This window comes from Taudactylus pleione, unplaced genomic scaffold (assembly GCF_031769625.1).
Source record: "Taudactylus pleione unplaced genomic scaffold, aTauple2 ptg000201l, whole genome shotgun sequence".
Classification (NCBI taxonomy): Eukaryota; Metazoa; Chordata; class Amphibia; order Anura; family Myobatrachidae; genus Taudactylus; species Taudactylus pleione.
In genome coordinates, this window is record NW_028284603.1 from 36,378,468 (window position 1) to 36,405,485 (window position 27,018).

Below are 27,018 nucleotides of genomic sequence, written 5' to 3' on the forward strand. Positions count from 1 at the left end.
GCAAAAAAAACAGAAAGCAGTTTAATCTATTTATCTTGTAAATATTTTGATTTTGCAAAGACATTTATTGTTACTGTGAAATGTGTATGATAAAACTGATTATAGATCAGGTGCCACTGTAGCTGCCTTTAGAAATGCACTGATTTCTAAACTAGGACGACATAAATTGGTAAATTGGTATGACTGTGAAAAGCTGCTCAAGAAACAAGTGTCACCAAGGAGACAGAGGGCCTGATTCAGACTTGGGAATAGAGTGAGATATCTCTCTCAACTGTGAACCTGAACAAACCATATTGCAATGCAAGGGGTGTAAATGCATAATTTTTTTTACATGTGGGATAAATACTGGCTGCTTTTGCATGTAGCTCACAAATACTGCACAGCTTTATTATTACGCTACAATTTAGATGTCAATTTGGAAACACTCCTCCCAAATCTAAGGCCCGTATTCAATTAGGGAGTGAAAAGTCCTTGCTTGAATTTTCGCTCCACGTCTGAGCTTTTCTGGGGATAAAGTATCGGGAGCGTGCCCGCTTTATCCCCGTATTCAATTTAAAATGAGCGAAAGATGTCCAGACATAGGGAATCGCTATGGGGACCCCCGTTTTTGCCTGCAGAAGAAAGTCAGGTTTTTAAATAGCCGCTGCAGGTGTTTTTTCCCGACATTGAAGAAGTGATGCAGAAGAGCACTTGTTTTTTATTTTCGTTTTTTTTAGTGGTCCCATCAAATTTGGGGTACATGAAAATGGGTACTAGCATATTTTTAAGTCCCTAAAGTCATTCTTAAATAATTCTGCAAAAATGCATCTGCCCCTAATTGCCTATTCTAGAAAACACCTGCCGCATACTTACAGAATACCCATGAACCTATTTCCCTATTTTTAAACACTGTTTCCCCTTTTTTTTTTCACCCCCAATTTTTTAATCATTATATTGGGGTGTCCCTATTTTTTTTTTACTTTTTTTGACACAGTTTATTTTTAAATGACATTCCCAGGGGTGCAGGCTATTTTTTCAAGCCTGCATCCCTAAACCCCAATTCTGCACTTTTTTTCGCCATGTAAAAAATGATGAAAAGTTATCCCCATTTTTTTTTATTGAATTGAATACGTGGATAATTGAAATAGGCTAAAATGACATCATCGGCGACTTTTCGCAGCCTAATTGAATAACCCCCCTAAATTTCTTTGCACATTTTAAATCTGCCCCACCTGCAGTGCAGCATGGTTTCACCAAGATGATCAGTTGACAGAGATATCTTTCTCTATATAATATAGCTGTTAAATTAATTATTTAACCTATAAGAAATGAATAGATAGATAGATAGATAGACAGACAGATGTACAGTACTATATCTATATATTTATAATTGTAGATAGATAGATAGATGTACAGTACTATATCTGTATATTTATAATTGCATATACACACACATGCTGATTCTGAGTTGGTAAAGAGCAAGTACAGTACCTGTAACTTTGCACCTTGGTAAAACCGTGTAGCACAACAGGTGGGGTAGAATTAAAATGTTCAGAGAGAGTTAGAGTTGAGAGTGGCGGTCCAAACTCAGGACCTCATTCAGACCCGCTCGCTAGATGCATACGCTCACTTGATGCGTATGCAAATTTGGCTAAGTGACGGCAAGGCAGGTGATCGCTCGGCAAAGGCATAAGCACGCCCACTGTGTCTTAGCGTGCGATCGCTTTGTGTATGCAGACGCCCACCAGCCTGTCTTAAGATGCCCACTTGCGCACATCATCTCCAGGAAGTGTAAGTAACCATCGGTACCATCGGAAGTGAATGCAGTGCTTGTGGTTGACTATACCCTACCGCAAGCACTGCGAGCTCTTCAGTGTGAAATACAACCAGGTGATGTGTACTATGACGCTGCCTGTTAATTATGCATGTCTCTGAAACGGCGTTAAGATGCTCAGGCATACCTGCGTTCGCACCTCCACTTCACCATTTCTAATGGCCAGCCTCTGTCACCACCCACAAACGGCTTCTCCTGTCACTCATTCAGCCGGGCTGTCTATGCGCAACGACTATACACTTTCTGAACATTTGGACTAGTTTGCGCACGTGCACTGCGATGCATACGCATGCGCACATTGCGAAACATCACCAGCTATGAGCGAACACTTCCTAGCGATTGGGTCTGAATCAGATCCTCAGATCTAAATTGAAGTGTGAAAATAAAGCTGTCCAGCATTTGTTTGGCAAAGAAAATGTTTATATACAGTAGCTGTAACAACAGGCATCTGAACTTAAGCTTTGCCTCCCAGTGATGTCTACAGTCAGTCACTGGGATGGCAGAGAGGAGGAGGCTACACAGAGTGCAGTGACTAAGGCAAGTGGGTGGAGCCAGCAGGTGCGATTGCTTCCTGTCCGCTACTGCTGCAGATGATGTGGTGTGACCTAAATCTTTAAGATTCTTGTTTTCCTATATCTTGAGAAGGTTGTTCTGTGGTCAGGCATTTGTGGGTGGTGTGGTGTGGCTGCATAAACCGCAGTTCTATTTACAGAAGAGGGAATACCCGTGTAAGTCAATTGGACCCGCCTGCAAGAAGCCCCACATACCATGAGAAATGGGGGAAGTGACAAGCAGCAGAGTTACTAGTGTGGAGGAGGCAGCAACCTCCATCCCTGCAGAGTGAGAATGAGAGAACCCTTGCAACATGTTAGAGACCCGTGCAAAGGACAAGAGGGGGAATGCTTCCGGCCACAGTTAAAGGCCAAAATAGGGCTACCTGTCAGAAAAGGGGAACAGTCTAGTGAAAATGCTGCTCTGATTGGGACAGGGAAAGAGCCTACATGTAAAACAAAGCATGGATCACTATTTGGTTATCCCTCATTCATAGAAGAAGGCCACATAGAAAAAAGAAACATCAGAGTTTGAGACCTTGGAAGTATCTAGAGCCCAATACTGGGATCCCTAGACGTGTAAAACGTGTTGGATGAGTGAGTGCCCCCATAGTGAATAAGGATTACTGCATGGGCCATGTGGCTGTATAGAGTCTAGAAAGCACTGTGTGAGACTCTGAAGGTCCTTGGCAAGAAGGGGATACTGAGAAACTGTATCCTGAAATGCTGTGTAACTATTGGACATAGAATGCCCTATGTATTGCTGCTTTTCCTTATACTGTTATGTCTACTGCACTATAGTGTTGGAGAAAGTCAGAGTGCCCTACTAATGGCCTCATGTAGACAGCATGATTATTGTACAGCAGGTGACGGCAAACTTGAAAACTGTCCTACAGCATAACCATTATGCTTGATGTGGAGGACAGAGAAGTTTTCTTTGTTTGCTTTTTCTAAATAAAAAAATTTAATCTTGTTTCCCCATGAGTCTGCCCATTTATCTGCATGCACTGCACTGGCACCTTGTCACCCATACCCACTCCACCACACTGTTTCCTGTTTTAAACACCCAAGTATTTGGAGGTCCACTGGTACTCATGTCACACTTATGACCAGTTGTATCAGTGAGAGAGGAAGGGTTGTGCAACAGACACCATGGTATTCCAGACATTTGCACCCAGTACCGGAAGGTTCATACAACCTTAAATTTCAATTTAAATCCATCATTGTAACACAGCAAAATGTACCATCATGTGAGATTCAGTGCTATAGAGAAATGATTTAATCATTCACATCAGTCTCTGCCCATACCAGACACACACCAGTATGTTTTTTGGACTAAGGGTCAAAAGCAAAGAAATTGGAGGAAACCCTCACAAACATAGGGAGAACATATAAATTACACACAGACTGGACCCTGGATCAGAATATGATCCAAGTACTGCGAAGCAGCTATGAGCTATGCTATACACTGTGCCACCATACGGCCCAGAATTTGTCACAGCCAGACGTAGGTTGCCGCCTGCGCCCAACTCTGAATTAGCCCGTAGAGATAGGAGGTGTGCTTTCATTGTTGTGGGTGTTTCCGTGCTTACGATGTGCATTGCGATTGAGCACTCACTTTGCATATTCTCGATCACTTTGGGTGCGACCTATCGCTCCCGAGCGACTGCCTCTGAATGAGATCCATAGCCTCTAAAAAAACAGGAGCTGATTGGTTGATACTTTATCTCTCTCCACCTTATCTCACTCCAAAGCTTATCACATCCACCACTTATGGTCGAATTCAATTAGCCGCGAAAAGTGCCGTCTGGCAAAATGAGGAATGAATTTGGCTCATTCGCCTGTTTTGGCGCAATGTTTTTTTCCGTGTGCGTCCTTGCTTTTCACCCTATTCAATTGTAAAACACGCAAAAATGCAGATAGGTGAATGTTTAACAAAAGTGAAACTAGGGAAAAGGACATATTTTTGGAGGGAAATCAGTCTATACCCCATAAAAAGCATCAGTGACCTTCGGAATCAATATAGAATAGTCCTAGTAGATCTAATAAAGGTATTTAGTGGTGTTTTTTTGGGGTGCAAATGGCTGTTATATGCATTTTTACATATGTGTGGAAAAATGATAGAAAGCAATGTTTTTTCTTAAAAATAAGTACCGAGGTTAAATTTGGGGTACCTGAAACTGGGTATAGTTTGATGTCTCTAAAATGAAGATTTAAAAATCTCAAAAATACACCTGCTGCAGCCTTGTGCAATCCCAAAAACACCTGTCCCAATAATATAGGCCCCCCAAAGTACCAGGACCCCAATTTTTTTCCATTTTCCAACACTTTCTTCATTTTTGCCCCAAAAATGACATATTTTTTGGGGTACATTAGGTAATTTTTTTTTTTGCACTTCTTTTCTCCTGCCTTTTGCCGGAGAAACTGTTCCGCCTGTTTTTGCTTATGGAGTTTTTGCGTAGGCGAAAACTCTGTGGAATTGAATATGGAGATACTTTGAAAACAGGCAAAAAAGTGCAAATCGGAGAAAACTTTTCTCCAAACGGCACTTTTCACGGCCAATTGAATACAGCCCTTAGAACTGCTACCACTAAGATTTAGGGCCTGATTCAGACCCGCTCGCAAGCGCTATGCACTCGCAAGTGGGTCGATGGTGGCCCAGTGCGCAAGCACGAGCCCCGGAGCCAGTGCAAAAAGAACTCGCACCGGGACTCACTACAAAAGGGGCGGCTATCGATGTTGATCGACAGCTTGCCCCATTTTGTAGGTGTGGCGGGGGGGTGGCTTCACAAACGGAGGCGTTCCCATGCGAACACCTGCCGTTTGTGGGTGGCCCTACTACCATCACTACTGATGTCAGTAGGTTGACTTCCTGCTCTAATAGTGCAGGAAGTCCACTGGGGCTTGCGGCAACAAGACCCTACCGCAAGGGTCTCGTCACAAGCCTGATGGTCGCGACGGTCTTTACCATCGCAACCATCATCATGGCCGCTCGCTTAAGCTGTGGGTGGTAACCCACAGCTATGCGAGCGGCCAAGAGGCCGCAACAAAAAAAAAAGCACACGCTCTGATTCAGAGTGAGCGCTCGCTTTTTGCGAGCTGCTCTGAATCAGGCCCTTAGTTCAAGAACAAGGAGTATTCATTTCCTTTCTCCAGTTATCTTAAATTACTGTCTGACTGATCCAAAACTGAAATCACAAGATAATTTAATCAGTCACTGTAAGCCAAACAGTTCCCAGCATAGATTAAAACATTATAAAAGCCAAACATATAGTATCTGAAATGTTACATATTTAAGAACTAAAATACAGAATTTTATTAAATGATAATTATAGAATTTTATTAAATGATAATTACTAAGCAAAAAAATTGCAATGTTTGTTGAATAAAATGGTGATAACAAACTGACAGAAAGATTGTGCTCACAATGTTTTTTGGTATATAGCAATAGCCACTTACAACATGTGCTTGCTGTGTAGCAGTTACTTGCCCTTTAACATCCCATTCATTCTGTTTATGTGGCTCAGTAGGAAGCAGAATATGGATTCCATAAGCATCCCACTATGATGCCACTTACTTAAAAGATGATACTCCCAATGTATTTTTGGTATCTAGCCTTCTGATTATAGAGACAGTCTCACACCATACCCCAGGGTGCTTTTGCGCTATACAACTGTATATTGTCATAGTTTGTTGCAGCTACTCTTCAGCACTACTGTATGCAGGATATATCTCTATATATTTAGTATATATCTGTATTGTCTATTTAATAATGTACGCACCATGTGTATGAAATATATTTAGCTGTATGTGCAATTACCAGCTGCTATCAGTTACAAAGTGGCAAGTTATGTTAAAATAGTATGTTTTGTTTGCTTTATTTACCCCAAAGCATAATACAGTTATTTTTCTAAACTTAATTTTATTAATTAGATGTGTTGAAATTTTACATCTTTCAAATTCATCTCTCAAAGAGGGGTGGGCCAGGATCGGCATTGTTTTTTGGGGTATTGTTTTAGCAGCTGAAATTAACAAATACTTTCCAATTTTTGATTGTGTCACTACAATGGCCACTCACCTGTTATTTTCCAACTATATTCAATAGTAGAATTTACTTAAGAAAAAATATTAGCAATAGTTACCTTTATAATTGTCTGTAAAGTTCTATATGGAAAATAAAAAGCTTTATGACCTCCATCTGAATACACCAAGGACATGTACCCAGGAAGTTTTTTTTTTTAACTTGTCTTTAGACAAGCCTGCAATGTTAAGGTTTCATATTCAGCTTGAATAGCAATAAAATGTTCTGTTGTAGCAGTTTTGTCACACATAAGTAACTGTACTACAGAACAGTGACTTGGTGAGTAATAAAATGAAAACGAATTATAAAAAAAGTCAGGAAGGTATTGGTTTATTAACAGAAACCAATTACAAAATGTATCACAAACAGTTATTTTCCTGTGATAAAATAAATTTGAATGGAAAAAAATGTAAAATATATCCTGATCCAATCTGATTGTGTCTTCTTAGATACTTAATAACAAGTGATATGCTTAGGAATCAGTATGATTTACTGCCGGCCGCATGTTGTCACTCATTTCTAATCTTAAATGGTGCTCCAACCAATCAGCGCCTGTCGTTTTTCAAACACAGGGCCTGATACAGCAGCCGACGCAATTCTGTGATTTACGCAGAACGGGCGATTATTTGCCATTGCGCATGCATGTAAATTGCACTGCGCTCGCGTTGCGGTTGCTTTGTGATTACATATGCACATAGGAATCATTTGCAAGGTAACTGTTATGTGGTCAGCATTTGGGGCAGGGATCGGGGAGGGTGATTAGGTGAACGCAGATGTGTCTGACTGTTTAAATGCCGTTTCGTGGGCGTGAGTAAATTAGCCATGGCGATTGCTTTCGCAGCATGAGATCTCTCTGTGTGCAAGAAGAGCTGCAGAATGTGAGACAGGTCAGACCTACCACAATGGGCGCATGGGTGTCCGATCTGCTCCAATGTTACTGATGTTTACTCCGGTATGCGATGTCGGACGCAGATAAGGCAGCAGTGGGCGTCGCTATGCCCGAGTAAGCTTTTCAACTATTAGCATATTTTCACAGCTGCGTTCTGTGCAAAGTGGCAGCTGTGATCGCATTAGCGTCCTCTACTGAATCAGGTCCACAGCCTGTAAAGTGACAGTTAGGAGCTGATTGGAAGGAGCACCATTTAGGATTAGTAACACTTGATAACAAGCATATCACTCATTATTATAATTTAATGGGGCCCCAAGTTTGTTTTTTTAAACACTCAAGAAAAGTAATGCTCTTCATGTAACTGCTCTTTTTTGGAGATATGTAACAGGGTCATAACTAGGGTGGTGCGGTCGGTGGCACTGCACAGAGCGCAACAGCCCTGAGGGCGGAACCAATCTCTCTGCTGGGCTCCCACTTCTATTAATAACAGCGTGATGTGCTCCGGCGCTGAGCCCAGCTCTACACAATGAAGCGACAGCAGCCGACAGCCTCCACCCTCCATGTCTCTCCACCTCCCGTATAGTCTATTGGGACAGGAGAGACGTCATTAAGTCATGATGTCTTTCTTCCCAGGCTCCCACAGATCCTAGGTTGAGGAACTGTTGAGTGGGTTACTGGGTCAGGTGCACAGTGTGCAGTAGGTGGCGGTGTCCAGTACCTGTAGGTCTGGTCCCAAGCACAGTGAAAGAGTGACAGCCAGATCTGGTCCCAAGCACAGTGAAATAGTGACAGCCAGGTCCGGTGGCGGTGGCCAGCACCAGGTCCTAGTGCCACTTCCAGTGACTGACAGGTCAGCTCTTCAGACAGCTGCTACCTTATGTTGGTTTGCAGGGCATTTTGCTGCAGTTTGGCCATTTTTAAACTAATAGGCATCTACAGCAGTTTGGAAAGTCAAACTGCCTTTTAGTAAGGTGAAACCAACACTTATTAAATTTAACTTTATAAGTAAAACACTACTAGTTTAATTGAGTCATACTACCAGCATTTAAACAGACTGTACACATCTACAAACATCGTAAATTACTAACATACATCAGTTTTGCTAGTGATTTTTTTCTAGGAAGTCAGTTGGAGGGGAGGGGGCACCGATGCTCTTTTTTGCACAGGGCACCAAAATGTTTAGTTATGGCCCTGATATGTAATAAATGTGGTAGAAGGTTAAACTATCTAAAGTAATCTAAAAATAAAATGGACAAATGATAATATTCAGATTAAGTACTGGCATACATTTCCTAGGAAAGACAATATATCTATGTAGCTGTGGCATGTAAATAACATTTACACTGACTCTTTCCTCTCCCTTCCTTGTGATCACAACAGCAATTATACAAGACTGTCATCATACATAACTACACTCCCACCAGATTAAGGGGTCTATGTACTAAGTGGTAAAAATGGTAGAGACAGAGAAAATCCCTGTACATACCACTTCTCAGTATGTACTAAAGGGATTTTCTCTGCCTGCAACCTGCCAACACTAAGGGCAGGCTACAATATTGCGCTGTACCTGGGTCACTTAGCACTCCCATAGCAACCTTTGGCAGCGTTAAGTCTCCCGTGTTACTAAGGGGAGAGGTCACTTACTGTACCATCTTCTCCAGTGCTGGCTTTGCCTCCTCTTGCTGCCATTATCTGCCTCCTGAGCAGTGAAGAAGCAGGAAGTGAGCTCTGTCACTTTTGTCCGTTTTCAATAAAGTTTGGACAAGGTCTCACTGCTGCAGCACTACAGGAGAGAGGGTGAGTCCAGTCCCTGCCCTGCTGCCTGTCATTGCCGAGGGGGGGTGACATTTCGTTCGGCCTCTTCGGCAGCACATTTCTAAGTACACATCGCTGTAGCTGCCTCCTGCTTCACACCGATAACAGGCAAAGCAGGAGCGACTTGAACACTGCGGGGTCACCTTCCCGCATCATTTCCAAGTGAAATGTACAGGACAGGGGATGAGATTACATGCTTCTCAGAGGCCTAATGATGAGAAGCACAAGACCCCACCCCCACAGTGATCCACTGGCTTTACCTTCAGGAACTGTTCCCTAGGGAAACAATGTAAAACTGGCAAATTGTCAAGTGTAGACTGTCATATCTGTGATATACTGTATGTACAATAAGGTCACTTTACAGTGCTCCAAAGAGAATTCTATACTAGAAAACCATTAGTGATCTGCACTAATGGTGAGACAGAGGATGGCAGACATGAGTTCAAAAGTGGACAAGGGGCTGTGACAGACAGATGAGGCATATACAGAAATGTGATATAGCATCTGGTGTTATTGGGGGTGTGGAAGGGGGCTTATCCCATAGATATGTCATACATACCAACATGGAGGGGGCAGCCAGATTATCCTGCTTGCCAAAAATCTGAATGTTTGTCTCAATTTGGAGACATTTGGTGGATATCTCCTACTGGCTAATTCCCCTTCAATGACTTGCTTGCCAGCATTAGATGCACATGGCATTTAAGGGGTATTAGTAGGAGAGATAAAGGGGACTGGAAGTTCTTCCAAAGTGCTGACATGCCCCTTATGTGATGTGGCATGCCCCCAAATAGTAGGACTACACCTCCTTTGCATGTGCAAAGTGTTTCCTGAATCTCAACCCACCACTGTTCAGAGCTATAATTATATAGTTTACAATCTTATTTGGCAGGTTACATTAGTCACCAATTTGTTTCTCCTTCCTTTTTAATATTTCCAACTGGGAATGACAAGCTCCGGTAATCTAAATCCCCTTGATATCACTCCTCGACACAGATATCCAAGCTTGCCATGATATCATAGATATGAAACAGATGATTCATAATAAACCATTTGAATAAAACACGGCTCTTTAGCACATCAAGGTGTAAAGAAAGAGGCACAGTTATCTTGCATGATTGTCACACGCATCACATTTAAATATGTAAAACGAATTTTCATTTGCATATTTTTATAATACAATTCTTAGCAGCATTTGCAAGTAGAAAACAACAAATTTGCCGAGGAACCCTAAGGAGACTTTCTGCATTGCAATATTAATTGTTAAGAAATTATTAGTTGAAAATGAATTAAAATGGTAAATGCACCAAAAGATTAGTTAAGAAAAATTTACAAACCTGCCTCCCCATAAAAACATATTTGTGCTATTGTTATTAATTGTATTTTAGTGAATTAATTACAGTTGATAACAGTTAATGATCATACTATTAACCAACATTATAAAATTGACAGCATGTACTGAAGCAGCAAATAAATACACCTATAAAATATACCGCCTTATACAATAATTATGTATTATAATAAAATTAAAGCAACAATCCCATGAGGAAATGTAAAGGTTTGCCACATTATTATGAGGCTACCATAGAAACCACAGTCACATGATACATGATTTAGGATGCACAGGGACTTTCACATTCCCTTCTAGGCTGTGTTTTACATCATCCCCATCTCCCCATCTTACATCATATGACATGCTGACAGTATGAGAGTCTAAGGGGTACATGTACTAAGCCTTGAGGAAAAATAAAGTGGAGAGAGATAAAGTACCAACCAATCAGCTCCTAGCTGTCATATTTCAAATTCAGTTTGTAAAGTGACTGGAGCTGATTGGTCAGCACTTTATCTCTCTCCCCTTTATCTCTCTCCAAAGCTTAGTACATCTCCCCCTATGGGGCATATTTAATATCGAGTGATATTCTTGTTATCAATTGTTACTAATCTTAAATGGTGCTCCAACCAATCAGCTCCTAACTGTCATGTGATTAAACAATTGACAGTTAGGAGCTGATTGGTTGGAGCACCATGTAAGATTAGTAACGAGTGATAACAAGAATATCACTTGTGATAAATCTGGGTCATTCTGTGTCTGACAATCAGAGTGACTTTCAAACGGTGGTAATGATATGTAGGAGGTCGTAGGAGAAATATAACTGACAGACAAATGCGTAAGAGGTACTTTTATTATTAGATGAAAAACTGGGGGATTGCTGTTTTAAGTATTGTTAAATGGGTTACCATCTAATTAGCATTACTCAACTCAAAGGCTACAGTTAAATTCATGGTTTTCAGAGTAATTTACATGGCAACCACCGTATAGAGGTACTATAGGATAAAGTTGTTGATGAAGAGCCTCAGCTACAAACTTGCACTTTGTATAAAAACCAATAACGACTTTTACATGCTGCGGCATATTACACTAATGCAATTTCCCCCTGCAGAGATTCAAGAGTTACAGTGTGATTCTTTAGAATATATAATGGAGTACATTTTCTATCACTCACATCTGTGGTCTCATCTAATGTAAAGTATAAACTGTATGTACTATATTATACACCTTCATTACATGCATTATACTTGGGGCTAAACAATAAAACCCTCAATATTATACCTATTTTTTCAAATGACTGTACATAACCAAACGGGCACACATAACTCATGACTGCAGTGGGATTAGTGTTTCACAATCTTTTTGAAATACACTAAGCAATGGCATGTACAATATGTCAGTATTCATGTGTGCTGAATGCTAAAGCAGTTATTTGGTTCAATACATTAAACTAACCATAGATTTTGTAGCAAAAACCAAAAACTTTAGCTATATGTGATGATAAGGCTTACTTTAATAGAGGCCAGGAATGTTCAGAATTGTACTAGTATGATTCACCAAAGTTAAGAATAGTTTCTGCTAATATGCATTTAAAGGCACAGTGTGCAATGCATGTCCAACCCTGACAATGACTGGCCATTATTGATATACATTTTTTATTTAGGCTACAGCATGCATTTATGAATTGTTCACATGTATGTTATGTTTATTCTGGTTGTTTAACACATGCAGAAAACTCCATTTAAGAAAATGGGGATTTCAGGAGGCTTGTCCACCCACCATTCATTCCATTGTACACACTTCTGTGATGAGATGACATTTCATCTGCTACTTGTCTCCTTAAGGTGCCTTCCCTGCTGCTCCCACTCAAAAGTTTGAGATGTTCTGGGCTACCTCCAAAATGTTGTCTGAGATGCTCAGGGCTAGTGCCCCTTGCTTTCTGGAGATGTTCTGAGTTTCCACTTAATGTATGTTTTTGAAGATGTTCTGGGGTGCCACTGCTCAGCTTTTGGTACTCTGGACTACCACCAGGCCTATGCTTTTTAAAATGTTCAGGGCTACTACTTAATATCTGTTTTTGTAGATTTTCTGGGCTACTACAAGTATGCCTTTGTGGCTCAGGACTACTTTTACCCACACTTTTATGATGTTCTGGACTTGCACTTTTCAGATGTTTCTGATGGTCAGGGCTTGCTGAACTCCTGGGCTTTTGAAGAATTTCCGGGCTGCCACTTCCATGTTTCTGGTGTTCAGGACTTCCTTCACCCCTGGTTTTATGAAGGTTTTCTGGACAATTGGTTGAGTTTGCCTTATGATGATCTGGACTATCTGTGCTACCTGCACTGGATGTGCTACTTCCATCACCAACATCTCTTAGAAAAGTACTGGTTGTTGTATTTAACTGACAGAGGCTAATCTGGCTGTCGATGGAACAGCGACTACCCACTCCACCAATTTTCTCCTCATCTAACAAAAAACAAAGTTCTTTCAGTTCTAAATTTTCTTTTACCACTTCTTCTTGCCTTACTTCAAGTTCCTTCAGTTTCTGTAAATATAAAGTGACCTCTTTTTGCATGATCCCTGAAGTAAATCTTCCCAAGCGTTGCCATTCTCTGGAAATCCGTTTTCCCTTTTGCCTGTCATCGTCCAAGAAACAACATAGGTCTCTAAGTTCTTGGTTGTCTTCTTGCAGCTTCTGATTTACATCCTTAAAGAATAGAATATTTGGTGTTAGTAAAGGATTCATTTAAAAGTCAAATCATACATAAAATGTTCACTTGAAAGTCTGCCAAGTGGTTTTTGCAGTTAGAGGAAAAACACATTTTGTCAGCTCTAATGTGATTTATTCTAACCCACTTGCAATACATTAAACGTAATATAATACATCACAGCATCAACATGATGGAGAGCAAATTATAAATTTGACGTTTAACCTATTTAAAAACTGTCATCTATATTTATATGGATTTATTATTATTATTGTGTTTTACATTTTCTTTATACAGTAGGTATCTTTAAAAAAAACGAAAACATATTTAACTAACCTATACACAGCGAGGTGCATGAACCTCCATACTATAATTCAATTATGGTAAGTTATTGGCCTAAGGGCGATGCATCTGCAGTGAGTGGATTAATTTTTTATTCCTTTCTAAGTGATTTACTTATAAGGTGAGGGAAAGTCACAGTTAAACAAGACAGTTGAGCAAGCACTGAACAGCATTTCAGGCACCCTGAATAATACTGTACAATAACTTGCTGATTTTAGCTCCCACTTCTTTTTTTGCCATGGTCCCTTGCCATTCATTCTCAAACACAGATACAATATCACAATACTCAACAAACCATGGAGGAGATTTAATAAAGCTTGCCGAGAGATAAAATTGAAGATAAGTAGCACCAACCAATCAGCTCATAACTGCCTCTTTACAGGTTGTGTTCGGAAAATGACAGTTAGGAGCTGATCTGTTGGTGCTATTTATCTCCAATTTTATCTCTCTCCAAGCTTCATTAAATCTGCCTCTATTTCTTATTACCCCTCTCTGACAAGAACCTTAAAATTACAATGTATTTCATCCTCCCTCTCTGCATCACACCCTTTTATCTATGTTGTCCAATTATTATTATTATATTATTATTATTATTATTATTATTATTATTATTATTATTATTATTATTATTATGTTATCAGTTTCTTATCGAGTGCAGCATATTCTGTTGCGCTTTACAATTTGAATCAACATTAATAGAACAAGACTGGGTTGTAAAAGATAGATCTAAAGGTAAGAGGGCCCTGCTCACAAGCTTACAATCTATAGTGAATTAGGTGTTGATACACAAGGACAGGTGCTACATACAGTATTGCAAATTGGTGCAGCCGGATTGCAGAGGTTCTTGGTGAGCTGTGTGATCCAGTCACACTGAAAAGTTGGCCTAGGGTCAGAAGGACTTGAAATTGAAGAGAGAGAAAATGTGATATGTGTAAACTATAAGAAGGGAGTTAGATAGGGAAGCTATAAATGTTATGTGGGCGGTTCTGGAATCGGATAAGCTTGTCTGAAGAGGTGAGTTTTCAGAGAACGCTTGAATGTTTGGAGACTAGCAGAAAGTCTTATTGTGCATGGGAGGGCATTCCACAGGGTGGGTGCAGCCTGAAAAAAGTCCTGTAACCTTGCATGGGAACAAGTAATGCGTAAGGAGGAGAGACGCAGATCTTGTGCAGAGCAGAGATGTTGGGTTGGAAGATATTGTGAGATAAGTGAAGAGATGTACAGTATGTTTGTGTGATTTGGTTAATACTGTAGCTTTATGAGTGAGTGTAAGTATTTTATATTGAATACGGTCGGAGACTGGCAGCCAATGGAGGGACTGACAGAGTGGATCAGCAGACACTGAACATTTGGCAATAAAGATCAGCCTCGCAGCTGCATTCAAAATGGATTGTAGATGCAAGAGTCTGTTTTTGGGAAGGCCAGTAAGGAGACTATTGCAACAGTCAATGCGAGAAATAATGAGTGCATATATTAGAGTTTTTGCAGTGCCTTGTGTAAGATATGGTTGAATTTTGGCTATGTTTTTTAGATGTATGTAACAAGATTTAGAGACAGATTGAGTGTGGGGAACAAAAGACAGTTCAGAGTCAAGGATGACACTTAGGCAGCGAGCTTGTGGGGTGAGGTTGATTGTCGAGTTGTCAACAGTAATAGAGATATCAGGTTGGTAACTACTATTGGCCGGTGGAAATATAATTAATTCTGTTTTGGATATATTAAGTCTGAGGTGGCGAGATGCCATCCAAGATGAAATGGCAGAGAGACATTCTATTGGGTTGAACCTATTTTCCATGAGTAAGAACATTGCTTCTGGTATCTTCAGACTCGCCGATTTCTGTTTGCAGACCCAAAGAGCTGTGTACAATAATCCACAAGTCTGGGGTGAGAATAGGCCATGAGATGGGTGCACACAATCAGAAAATGCCTTCCCCATGGTTGTCTCCATGTCAGACTGACCTCCTGGGGGTATATTTACTAATGTTCAATTTTGATATTTGAGTGATTTGACACTCGATTCTGCATTTGGAGATTTATTAAAGGCAACATCGAATGTCAAATCAAACCTAAAACTGAATTTCACTCAAATCCCACTCAAAATCGAGCATCGGAAAAACATCTAACCTTTTACATAGACCAATATGCATATACCTTATTTACTAATACGCGATTTGAAATCGAATACCAAATCGAACTTCAAATCCCCAAATGAATAGAACTACTTTATGCTTTAATTTTAGCAGGTCTGACCTGCACAGATGCATGCATAGATCAGTGAGATCCATGCATGCATCTTTGTGTAAAATGCTTGTAGATTGTTCAATTAAAAAGAAAATGATGCGGGGTCCCCCCCTAAAAGCACAACCCGCCCCAGACTTTTCATAGCCAGTCCTGGTTGTGAAAATACAGGGGACAAAAGACATAGGAGTCCCCTGTATTTAGCACAACCAGCAATGGGCTAAACGGGCCAGTCCTAGATTTGGAATGCAGGGAACAAATTGAGTAGGGGTCCCCTGTATTTGCCATAACCAGCACTGGACTCTTTCTAGTGGAGGGGTTATGCCAAAGCCAGGGAAACCTTTTACCGGGTCCCCCGGCCAAAGCATTACCCCTGACCATTAGTCAACCCAGGCCAAGGATATCTGGGGAGTTGGGGACTCCCCAATAAAGTGGTTACCCTCTCTAGGCACCCCAGTTCTGGGCTGACAGCCCAGGGCTATCCCTGGCACCCTTGGGCGGTGGGTGCCGGGTTGATTGTTTAAAGTGTGTGTAAAAATAGAAGAGAAAACATTGTCTTTAACAGTAGAACTACAGGTGCCAGCAAGCCACCCCCGCATGCTGGTACTTGGAGAACCACAAGTAACTGCATGCTGGGCATTAAGAGCCTAAAAACTAAAGCATGAAGCAGGTCTATAACTTTGGGGATTTGAGGTTCGATTTTCAGTGGAATTTGATGTTCGATTTGCACATGAGCATGAAAAATCGAAGATCAAATCACTGTTCAAAATCGAACCAAATCCAATTTGATTCAGAAAAGCCTTCTAAAATTTAATTGTAGTAAATGTATTTTGACAGGGTATTGTACATTCGATTTGATTCGATTTGAGGTGAGCTAAATCGAACATCAAATGGAATGTAAAATCTAACTTTGATCAATATACCCCCAGGTGTGGAAGTAGGCAAGAAGGTGGAATTAGGTTCCTCCTTGTCCCGTGGTGCACCTTAAACATTATCTCAATATGTTCATTACTAGATCATCCATTATGAAGCCTAGGCTCCATCCTAGGGGCCCTGGGTACTGAGGGGCCTACTGTATGTCACTAGTCTTTTTAATGTCCTATCTTATCTTTTCCTGCATACTGTATTATTGTATGCAGGCTACTTGCCTGATCCAGTTTTTTCCTAACTTTGTTCAGTTTCTGATATTTTTAAAACTCCCTTTCCCAGAACATCATCTGATCACCTGTAATTTCTCAGCGACATTACTATAAAGAACATCAAAGAAAGGAGATTAATCTGATCTGGAATGGTTAATGTGAATGCTTAGATTTTTCATTATATGCAATTAACAGATTAACTGACAAGGTACCTACAAATATATGTGAGTATGTCTAATTCATGAAGAAAATATATGTTCACGAGTTGTCCTATTGCCAAAAAAGAAATGTATGTATGCGACAATAAAATGTCAGTCTGCAATCAGGTTATGTTACTAACTCAGAGACACATGCAGGGGGGGTTTCTGAGTACCCAAAACCCCCTACTTGACAAATCAAATTTCTGCATTTTTTCTCTCTGTCTCTACATTGGCCACAGCCAGCAATCAGAGAAGTGGCCATCCCCGCCCCCAACAGCAACCTGCTACTACATCTCCCTGCTGGGCAAAAGTAAGTGTGTCTGTGTATGTTTGTTATATATATGTATATGCTATATATAATATATGTGTATGCTAATTATATGTGTGCTATACATACATAATATATATATACATATATATGTATATATATATATTACATGTATGGACCCAAATATTCAGAGTCATTTATTATATTATATGTTCCCTTTGATTTGTGGTGATGGGCTAATTTTCAGTGGAATTCAATATCAATAATTTTTCAAAAAGGTCAGTCACTATTATATAACTTGTGAGGTGTTTCGATAACCACTGCATCAGTTGCTCTAAGTTATCTTTCTGATAATATGCTACCAAGGGGGGAGGGATTCTGAAGGATTTTGTTTTCTAGACCCAATTCAGTCAACTTTTTATAACATCTAATAGCAGAGCAAGATGAATTCTGTATTGAAAAAAATGACAGACATACAAATCAAATTTTCTATTCCCCACAAATATTTTTATTAATATTTACAAATTTGCCATTATCAGTCAATGATAAAGTCGCGATTAACTAATAGACTGCCTAATGCTACAGATTCCTTAACCCTATGAGGCACGGACACCAAGGTATTTATCTCCGCACTTTATGCAGAACTCACGGTTCCTTGTTCCAAGGCTAGAGATCCACATGAGGTGGCTTGGAAGGTTGACCTGGGCAAAACTTTAGATAATGAGGACTCAGAAGACATATATGCCATCGTGCGTTCTAGCTCTATCTGTGTATGCATTAAAGAGAATGCTTATAAACTGTTTTGTAGTACTATGTTCCCTCCAGACTCTACAAAATACACCCAGAAATCTCAAATTTGAGCTGGAATGCAGATTGGACATTGCAACATTTCTGCATATATGGTGGAGCTGCCCTAGGCTTGTTTCCTTTTGGAACGGGATTAGTACTCTTGCTAGCACCAAAATAGGCCTACATATACCTTTCACTCCTAAATATTTTCTTTTGCCAGTGTGTGTCCGTGATGCCTCTCGCCACCAAAATAAATAGTTTCGACATCCGGTCCTATCCGCCACATGTCAACTAACAACTACTTGGAAGAAAACAAAGGTACCAACCATAGGGCAGATCATAGTTAAAATATGGTATATGTCTTTCTTGGAACATATGACCAACATTCTATGGTACTTCACCAATACATGGAATCCATGGATGTCTAATTTTCATGTCCCACCAGCATTTATTTGATATCATCTAACAACCACCATCACTAATTAATTGGGTGAACAAGCTGCCTCTGAGACCTGTTCACTATCTAGAAAATGCGTAGAATTGTCCAGGTGCATCACACCCCACCTCTCTGCCTCCCTCTCTCCTTTCTGTCTGTGGGCAGCTACCCTACTCCTACTACTGTACTTTCTTTTTTTCCCTATATTCCTATTCCTCTGTTTTCTCTGTACTTTACCCCACTATACTCTTTAAAAAAAATGGATGAGACAACTTTATAGTGTGCATATGTTTTATAGATGTATCTTATAAATTTAAGACTATTGAACTATTTGTCTTTTATGGACCTCTGTGTAGATCACTGGACTATTGTCTCTCATTCCATCAATAACATTTCCTATTAATAAAAAAAACCAAGAAATTCCATATAATACTCCTCTGTGCCAGGCAATTTATAGCATGGATGGTTTAGATGTTCTTAATCAGTTTCTCCCAGAAGAAGTAATCAGAGTCAAGTATCAAGTGTACAGTACACTACATTTTTTGTCATTCTTTTTTTACAGTTGCTGTTCTGGATTATAAACAAATGCAGACAATCCACAAGTTCTCCAATGTACCTAGACAGAGTCAGATGACTAGAGAGGAGGAACAAGGGAGGGATGGATGTAGTCTAATATGACTCGACTACAAGACATGTGAGGCCACACAAATGCATCTGAGGCAGAGAACAGTAGAACCAGGGACGTTTCTAGATAATTTGGCTATTTGCAAACAGTATAAATGCGCCACTCCAATGGGTATTTTCCAGAATAATAGTATTCTTGTGCACACCAATGGTGTGTGCACACCAAAAGTAAAATCTGGCCCTGCCTCTAGTCAGCCCCCAATGAGCACCGAATTTAAACACTGACAAGAACATAATATATATAGTACCTCATCTGGGTCAAGTGAAAATACAAGCCAATCAAACACATAATCATATCTAATGGCGCCTGTTGATAATAGAGTGTAGTATACTTGGTCATAAAAAAGACAGCACAGCACATAAAAATCTACAGTACATACTGTAGTTTGCAACTACTGCTGCGAATCAACCAATATAATTTATAAATGTTCAAGCTCACCTCCAGTGTCATATATATACAGCACTGATCCAACACGCTGTTATCAGTGCCATTGCTGCTCACCTGGCACTTGTCAGGAATCGCACACTGCACAAGAGGAGGCCATTGTCATGGCAATGCTTTAGCCTCTTGGTAAGTCACATGACTGCAGTCTTGTGAAATTAGGTACCTTCCATGCAGTCTGATTGCCAGAGACCAGCAGGGTGTCAAATCTAGAGATGAGTGGGTTCGGATCTCAGAGATCCAAACCCACCCAAATTTCGGGGATCCAGGGTGATCCGAGCGCAGCTCAGATTTCCCTGCCTGCCGTGGATCCCTGACCCGAGGCAAAACCTTGCGACCCCTCTGTAGAGTAGCGAGGTTTTGCTTTGAGTGGGCTTAACGCTTATTCGCTGAGAGCCGTCTGTCACGGCTCTGAGCCAATCAGTGTTAAGTCCATTGAAAACAGAACAAAAGAGGAAAAGAAGATGGCGTCCACCATCCCCCGCCACCTGACACCGCTGGCACCCCCCGCTGCCGACACCGCTGGCACCCCCACTGGCAGCATGCCCCGCTGCCAACACCACTGCTGCCAACACTCCTGCACTGCTGCCCAACGTACTGATGACACCGTTAGCGACCCCCACACTGCCAACACTGCTGACACTCCCACACTGAGGACACCACCAGCACCCTTGCACTGCCGACACAGTCAGCAAACCTGTACTGAGGACACTGCCGGCACCCCCGCTCTGCCGACACCACCGGCACCCTGCATTGAGAACACTCCCAGCACTGCCATTCCATGTACTAAGGACACCGCCAGCAACCCCCGCACTGCCGACAGTCAGCAAACCTGCAATGAGGACACAGCTGGCACCCCCGCACTGCCGACACAGCCAGCAAACCTGCACTAAAGACACCACTGGCACCTCCGCACTGCCGACATCACCGGTACCCTTCACTGAAGACACTGCCAGAACCGCAGCACTGCCATTCCATGTACTGAGGACACCGTCAGCAACCCCGCTCTGCAAACACTGCTGTCACAGTAAGTGCACTATTGGTGTATCCAACTCACACTGTATAACACACTGTATCCATGTTGGAAATTAGAAACTGAACTGCCACATGTTAGTGCCGCCCAGTGTGTCACTTAGCTTAGTAAGCCAGCTAGCTGGATGCAACCTTTTGGTCTTAACTAGATGAAGCAAATAATATTGTAAGGTGGTCAAAATTGATTGGAAATTACTGGAAATAAATGTTATTGAGGTTAATTATACTGCAGGAACAAAAACAGGCCCATTTTATGTGATTTTAGCTGTTTTTATTTAGAGTAGATCCAGATCCAAAGCCAAAACCAAAACATGGGGGTCGGCGCACATCTCTAGTCAAATCACAACAGGCCTTTTGTCATAGCAACCCAACTCCATCTGCTGATACAGGAATGCAGCACGCTTAGAACATCAGCGGCTGTAGGGCCAGCAGGGGGAGGGGTGTCACAGTGCCCGCCCCTAGAAATGACCCTGAGTAAAACAGACATTGGCATAACTACCACAGGTGCAAGGTGTGAACTGCTATTGGGCCGCGTGCTGGGGGCCCATCTTCCTTTTCAAAGGTTACATGTGTTATATACATTTTTAACCATTGGGTGGTGCATAGGGGCCCTTACAAACTTTTGCTATGGGGCCTTCAAATACCTAGTTACTGTACGTCCCTAAGCACAAACAAGCATGTATGCCTTTAAAGAGCTGTATCTTTTGCAGCTGCTACAGGGCAGCAGGAAACATGCACCGATGATGATGATGATGATGATAATAATAATGAAGATGAGCACCATTATAATTTGCTTTTAATTGGATGATTGCAGAATTAGCCCTGCATCTAATTGCAATTTGTTTATTGCTTGCAGCTATATAAAGAACCCCGATTCCCTGTTCTGCCGATCTGACCCGATTCGCTAATCCGTGGAACAGCAGCCATCGATGATCGGTGATCGGTAGGCAGATCGGGGAAATTCAACATATAAAAAATTCACTGACTCACCAATTCTATCCAATTTCAGGTTAGGATCAGGGAATCAAGATTTTTTAAGATGTTGAATAACTATGATTCCCCGACCCCGCAGTCGGCAGAATGGGGAATTGAGGCAATCAGTCGCTGATGTATGGGCCCCATGACATGCACCCGCGCACACAGGGGGGGTTTCCGAGTACCTAGAAACCCCCCCTGCCCGTTGCTCCATCAACGCCGGCCCGGCGAGCAGCGGAACAGAATAACTTTTTTTTTGTAAAGACGGCGACACTGCCTGGGCTGGCTGTAGCGGGAGCTGCAGTGCACAAGCTCCTCCCAGTCAGTTCCCATAGCAGCACCATGACCGGGAATGTGAGTGGATGAGAGCGCTTGCCGCCGGGACACCGTGTCCAGTACTGCCATCGCTGACGAGTCCTGGAGCCTCATCACGTAGGTGGGGGTGCCGGGGGGGAGGATAGGCAGATCTCTGCTGTATGTATTTGCGGGCAAGGGGGGGGGGGCGGCAGGCGGTGGGGGAGGATGCCAGAGGACTACTGTATTGTGGTGGGGAGGGAGGATAATGTTTAACAAATGTGGGTGGGGGTGCGGGGGGGGAAGGATAATGTTTAACAAATGAATAAATGTAGGCAGATCACTGCTGTACGTACTTGCGGGGGGATGGCGGGGGGGGGGGGCGATGACAGAGGACTGCTGTATTTGTGAGGGGGGAGGATAATATTTAATAAATGATGCCACAGGACTGCTCTATTTGTGAATGGGGGGAGGGGGATAATATTTAATAAGTGATGCCAGAGGACCGCCTTTGGGCTCTGCATGTGTGTTTTTTAGATGAGTGCTGGGGTGTGAGTATGTGTGGAAACCCCCCTTTCAAAATCCTGCGTTTGCCACTGACATGATTGAGTGGATGCTTGCTTGTATGACTATTTAAGGTCAAACCAGATCTGTGCAAATATTATATATATTCTCTTTTGCTAATCTATTACATGTAATTTTATAACATAACTACTTATTTTTATATATATTTTCAGCAATTGTTCTCTAATAACACACGCATTATTTATTAATACTTTTGAATATTTTTTTTACATTTTTCTGATGTACAGTACATTGCTTCCCAGCTAGACTGCTATGTTGTCCTGTGAAGTCAATGACATCCCCTCTGCTGGCAGATGTAACGACGACAACATCAAAAGCCAGGTGCAGACATGATGCGCTAGTTTCAGCTACTACATCATGTCATCATGGATACTCTGCAAAAAGGCTATAATCTGCATCTGCACAGCAATAACACCTCTGACTAAATTTTGGGCATTTTATATTTCTGGGAGCCATGATCAATCCAGATTATTGTAGCGACAGGAATGTCCCAGACTCCTTTAATTTGGTTACTCATACGGGCACTACTGGCATTTGTGTCATGCAACGACCAGTTTATTAATTTGCCACTTTATGAGGAATCCCCATTTGAATATACATCGTTTTAGGTAGTAATGTTTATTTAAAAAAAAAAAGTAAACATGACTTTAATACTGTTATATAAGTATTGATCTCTTCAGGGGTAATGACCAGTCGAACTTAGCATATACCTAAAAAGAGGAAAGGACAAGCCCCACGTATCCAAAGTACTGCAGCAGGTGGAAAAATATGCTTACAAATGTCATACTGACAGTTACTGTACACAGCAGCTACGTCGCTGTGGGTAATATGGAAATGTTGGAGGAGGTTCTAGTGTAAAAAAATGCCCACTGCAGGCTTCTGTGATCCGGTGCTGCGTCCGACGATGCAGCATCAGATCACCTGTGAAAACATCAGCCATCTAAGTAACCTGAGATGGTGTTTTCACTCTGCTGGGGCCAGGAAATCTGTTTTGGAGGACACAGACCATGGCCTTGGCATGCCTTGAAAACAGGACCAACATGCCCCCATTTTCAAAAATGTGGGCCACCACCACCGCATTCTCGGCCCCAAATGGCTGCAGCATATCAATCATGCTGTGGCATAGGGAAAACAGTTACTGCCATCACAGTTAGCAATCGGCACATGCTCAGTACAGATCCTGCGCCGATCATTAAACATCAGAGTTGTGCGTAAAACATCTGGTATACGTACAAATCTGAATCAGGCCCACAATTGTGCAATGACCTGATAACAAAACTGTAGGGCATGACTACGAACTCGGGGATACCCTCTTGCTACAGTAGTTAATTTCTGGTGATCAGTTCAGATAACATATAAAAAGATCCCTACACTACAGAGGACATTAGGAGGTCTAGGCATGAGGGGAGATCATCTCCCCATCATGGCTTCAATAGAATTAGGGTCTCAATCATTCGAAAGAAAGGAGTCCCAGGTGATCACCAAACAATATCATCCTGCACTGCAATAATGTAAGCAAATGCTAAGGGATGAGTTTTATTACTCGAAACAGATGACAGTTGGGAGCTGTTTGGCTTCAGCTCCATTTATCATACACAGCGAGTTTTATCACTCCTTTTGAGTGATAAAACTTGTTGACAAATAAGGCCCTAAAAGTGCATGATCTCATCCTGGCATCTATCCAATTGGGCACCCTCATTTGAAAGAGGGTTTACCTCTTTCCAACGATGTAACACCTTAGTAATAGAGATGTGCATTTTGATATTCCTGAAAAATTAAGACTCATGAATTTAGGGGTTCTGAGTGGAACCTAGTCCCTGCTCGGATCACTTTTGGGGTTCCGAGTAGAACCGAGTACCGGCTCGGATCAGCTGTAAGTTTGGAACTTGAATTTTTTTAAGAAATCTCAGTTTTGGATTGCATGTAATCAGGTCCTTATTACATGATTTATGATTTTATTTATTTTAAAGGTTTCAAAACCAAAACTGAATCCAAACCAAAACCAAAATCACAACATTTGAGGCTAGTTTTACATCCAAAACACGGGGGTCTATGCACATCTCTACTTAGTAGTTATTTTCTGGTGATCACCAGAATATAACACTGTATAGAACACAAATTATTAATAAATCTAGAGAAGGGGATTCTAATGCTCAGAACTTCACCAATATAACTTTAATAAAATCAAGGGTGTCCCTCAGGGCAGTAGGAAAAATGTTCACGCAGTGCTTTTGCCCAGGGTCCTGGGGTTGGCACCAATGTTGCCCCTCGGTCCCTGCACCTGGCTAACAGGGTGCAGAAGCCAGTAGCTCTGCTGCAGTGCTACTCGGAACATCCAAAGGCACACACCCTGCAGTGTCTAGAGTCACCTGGAGAGTCACTCCCAATGGCGGCGAGATGCCAATGAGCCCTGCTGCAGTGCTGGATACCATAATTTGATGTGATAGGCTGCCTACTTTTCTCAACCATAGTATTCCTCTACAATTTTTGCTTATAATGTATGTTTTTATAAAATGAAAAACATTAACATTTTGAAGTACAGATTCAATTATAAAAACCTTTGTATAGAATCTTGCTTTTTGTTTGAAAGAGGGAATAATGCAAGAACTACAAATAATTTTTTGTCATAGCCTATAAATAAAAACAAATACACATACTTGCTTTTAGTTAATTTTCGTACAATTTCAATAATAGTAATAATAATTTTTAAAACAGCTGCCCTTCTTGGGTAGACTTATTTTGCCTGGTCTGCAGAATTATGCAAATTAATGCTATTTTCTGAAAACTCAATGTCGTTTGAAAAAAACAAGGTAACAATTGTATTAGTACTGCATTAAGAAATAAATACATTGATGTTTGACTACAACTAGAGCAAAAATAAGTAGGCATGTTTTTTTCAAATATGCCACCAGAAGGTAATTTATTACACAAACATTTGGACTTTTCAAATCCTGTTTCCTTTGACTTAATTGGTCTAGTGGCGCTAGAGTGTATGCACAATATGTTGTATCCAACATTATTGCATTACTGGTCAGTATGCCATTTTCACAACATAACAATTAGGAGTGGAGCGCCTTTTGAGATGGAGATCAAGATAAATGGACAATGGCCAGGGGAGGAGACAGAAGCGGGTAGCGGAGACTTCCGCTTAGAAGAATTTCTGTGCTTCTGAAATTGTTATTCAACAACACAATTGTCAGTATAAGTAAAAAATAAATAAATATATATACATATATATATATTATATATAGTGACACAGTTAGGTTAAGGGGTCCCTCTCCTGGGTAGAGGACTCCTTCCTTACACACACATACAGCAGCAGGGAAGCAGCACACCAGTCTGGATGCAAGTACAAGCTGGTCGGCACCAGTCTTTATTGTACAATGACAGAAATATAAAGAAAACATAAATATAAATCCTAGCCCTGTCGGGGCACTAACTTCACAGGTAGTTCCCTCACTACCAGAACCTGGCAAGGCCTAATGCCCTCACCAGCAACAAAGCACAGCACAGTACTCACAGCTAGGTTTTCCAAGTGTCTCTGAGCAAACTCCCTGTCTGCTCTCCCAGGTGAGACAATCAGCCCTCAATGCACTAGGCTTATATTGGCCACTCTCAGGTGGAAAACTAACAAGCCTGTTACCAGGCTGCGAGAACCAAAACCTGGAGTGGCCGTGGGTGGAGCCCTCCCTCTCCTCTCACCCACAACCCCCAGGTCCCAAACCGGCTTTTCAAAAAGCCGAAACTCAAGCCTGCTACACTGCAGACTTTCTCCTGGGGGTTTAAAACACAAAAGACAGGAATCTGGGACAAATGTACCTGCCACAGACCACTTTACCAGTGATCATATCACATATCCCCCCCCCTTTGTTTCGACCTGTGGGGCGGAACAACTGAAGCCCCCAAACAATGAACGCGTGACAATGCGTCAGCATTGGCCAGCTGGCTTCCTGGCCTGTGTTCCACTGAAAATTTAAAAGTTTGTAACGCCAAGAACCATCTTGTAATTCTCGCATTACTGTCCTTATTTTCAGACATCCACTTCAGAGGCGCATGGTCAGTGATCAATTTGAACTTTCTTCCGACCAAGTAGTACCTGAGAGCCTCTAATGCCCACTTTATGGCCAATGCCTCCTTCTCCACTGTGGCATAGTTTCTCTCATGTATATTCAACTTTCTGCTAAGATAGAAAATAGGGTGTTCCTCACCCTCCTTGTTCTGGGACAGGACCGCTCCTATACCTACTTCTGATGCATCGGTTTGTACTATGAATTCCCTTTCAAAATTAGGAGTCATCAGGACTGGTTGGGAACACAACGCTACTTTCAACTCCTGAAAAGCTTTCTCTGCCTCAGGACTCCATTCTGTCATGACTTTTTGTTTGCCTTTGGTCAGGTCAGTCAATGGGAC

General features: G+C 41.5%; 1 protein-coding gene across 1 annotated transcript in view; it reads right to left on the minus strand.

The window, feature by feature from the left end:
* Nucleotides 1-27,018, minus strand: part of CCDC85A (coiled-coil domain containing 85A) — a 318,355-nt gene that overhangs the window by 225,253 nt on the left and 66,084 nt on the right. The window contains 1 exon segment of the mRNA XM_088477559.1: nucleotides 12,256-13,183. Within this exon segment, the coding sequence (XP_088333685.1) occupies nucleotides 12,256-13,183 (928 nt within the window).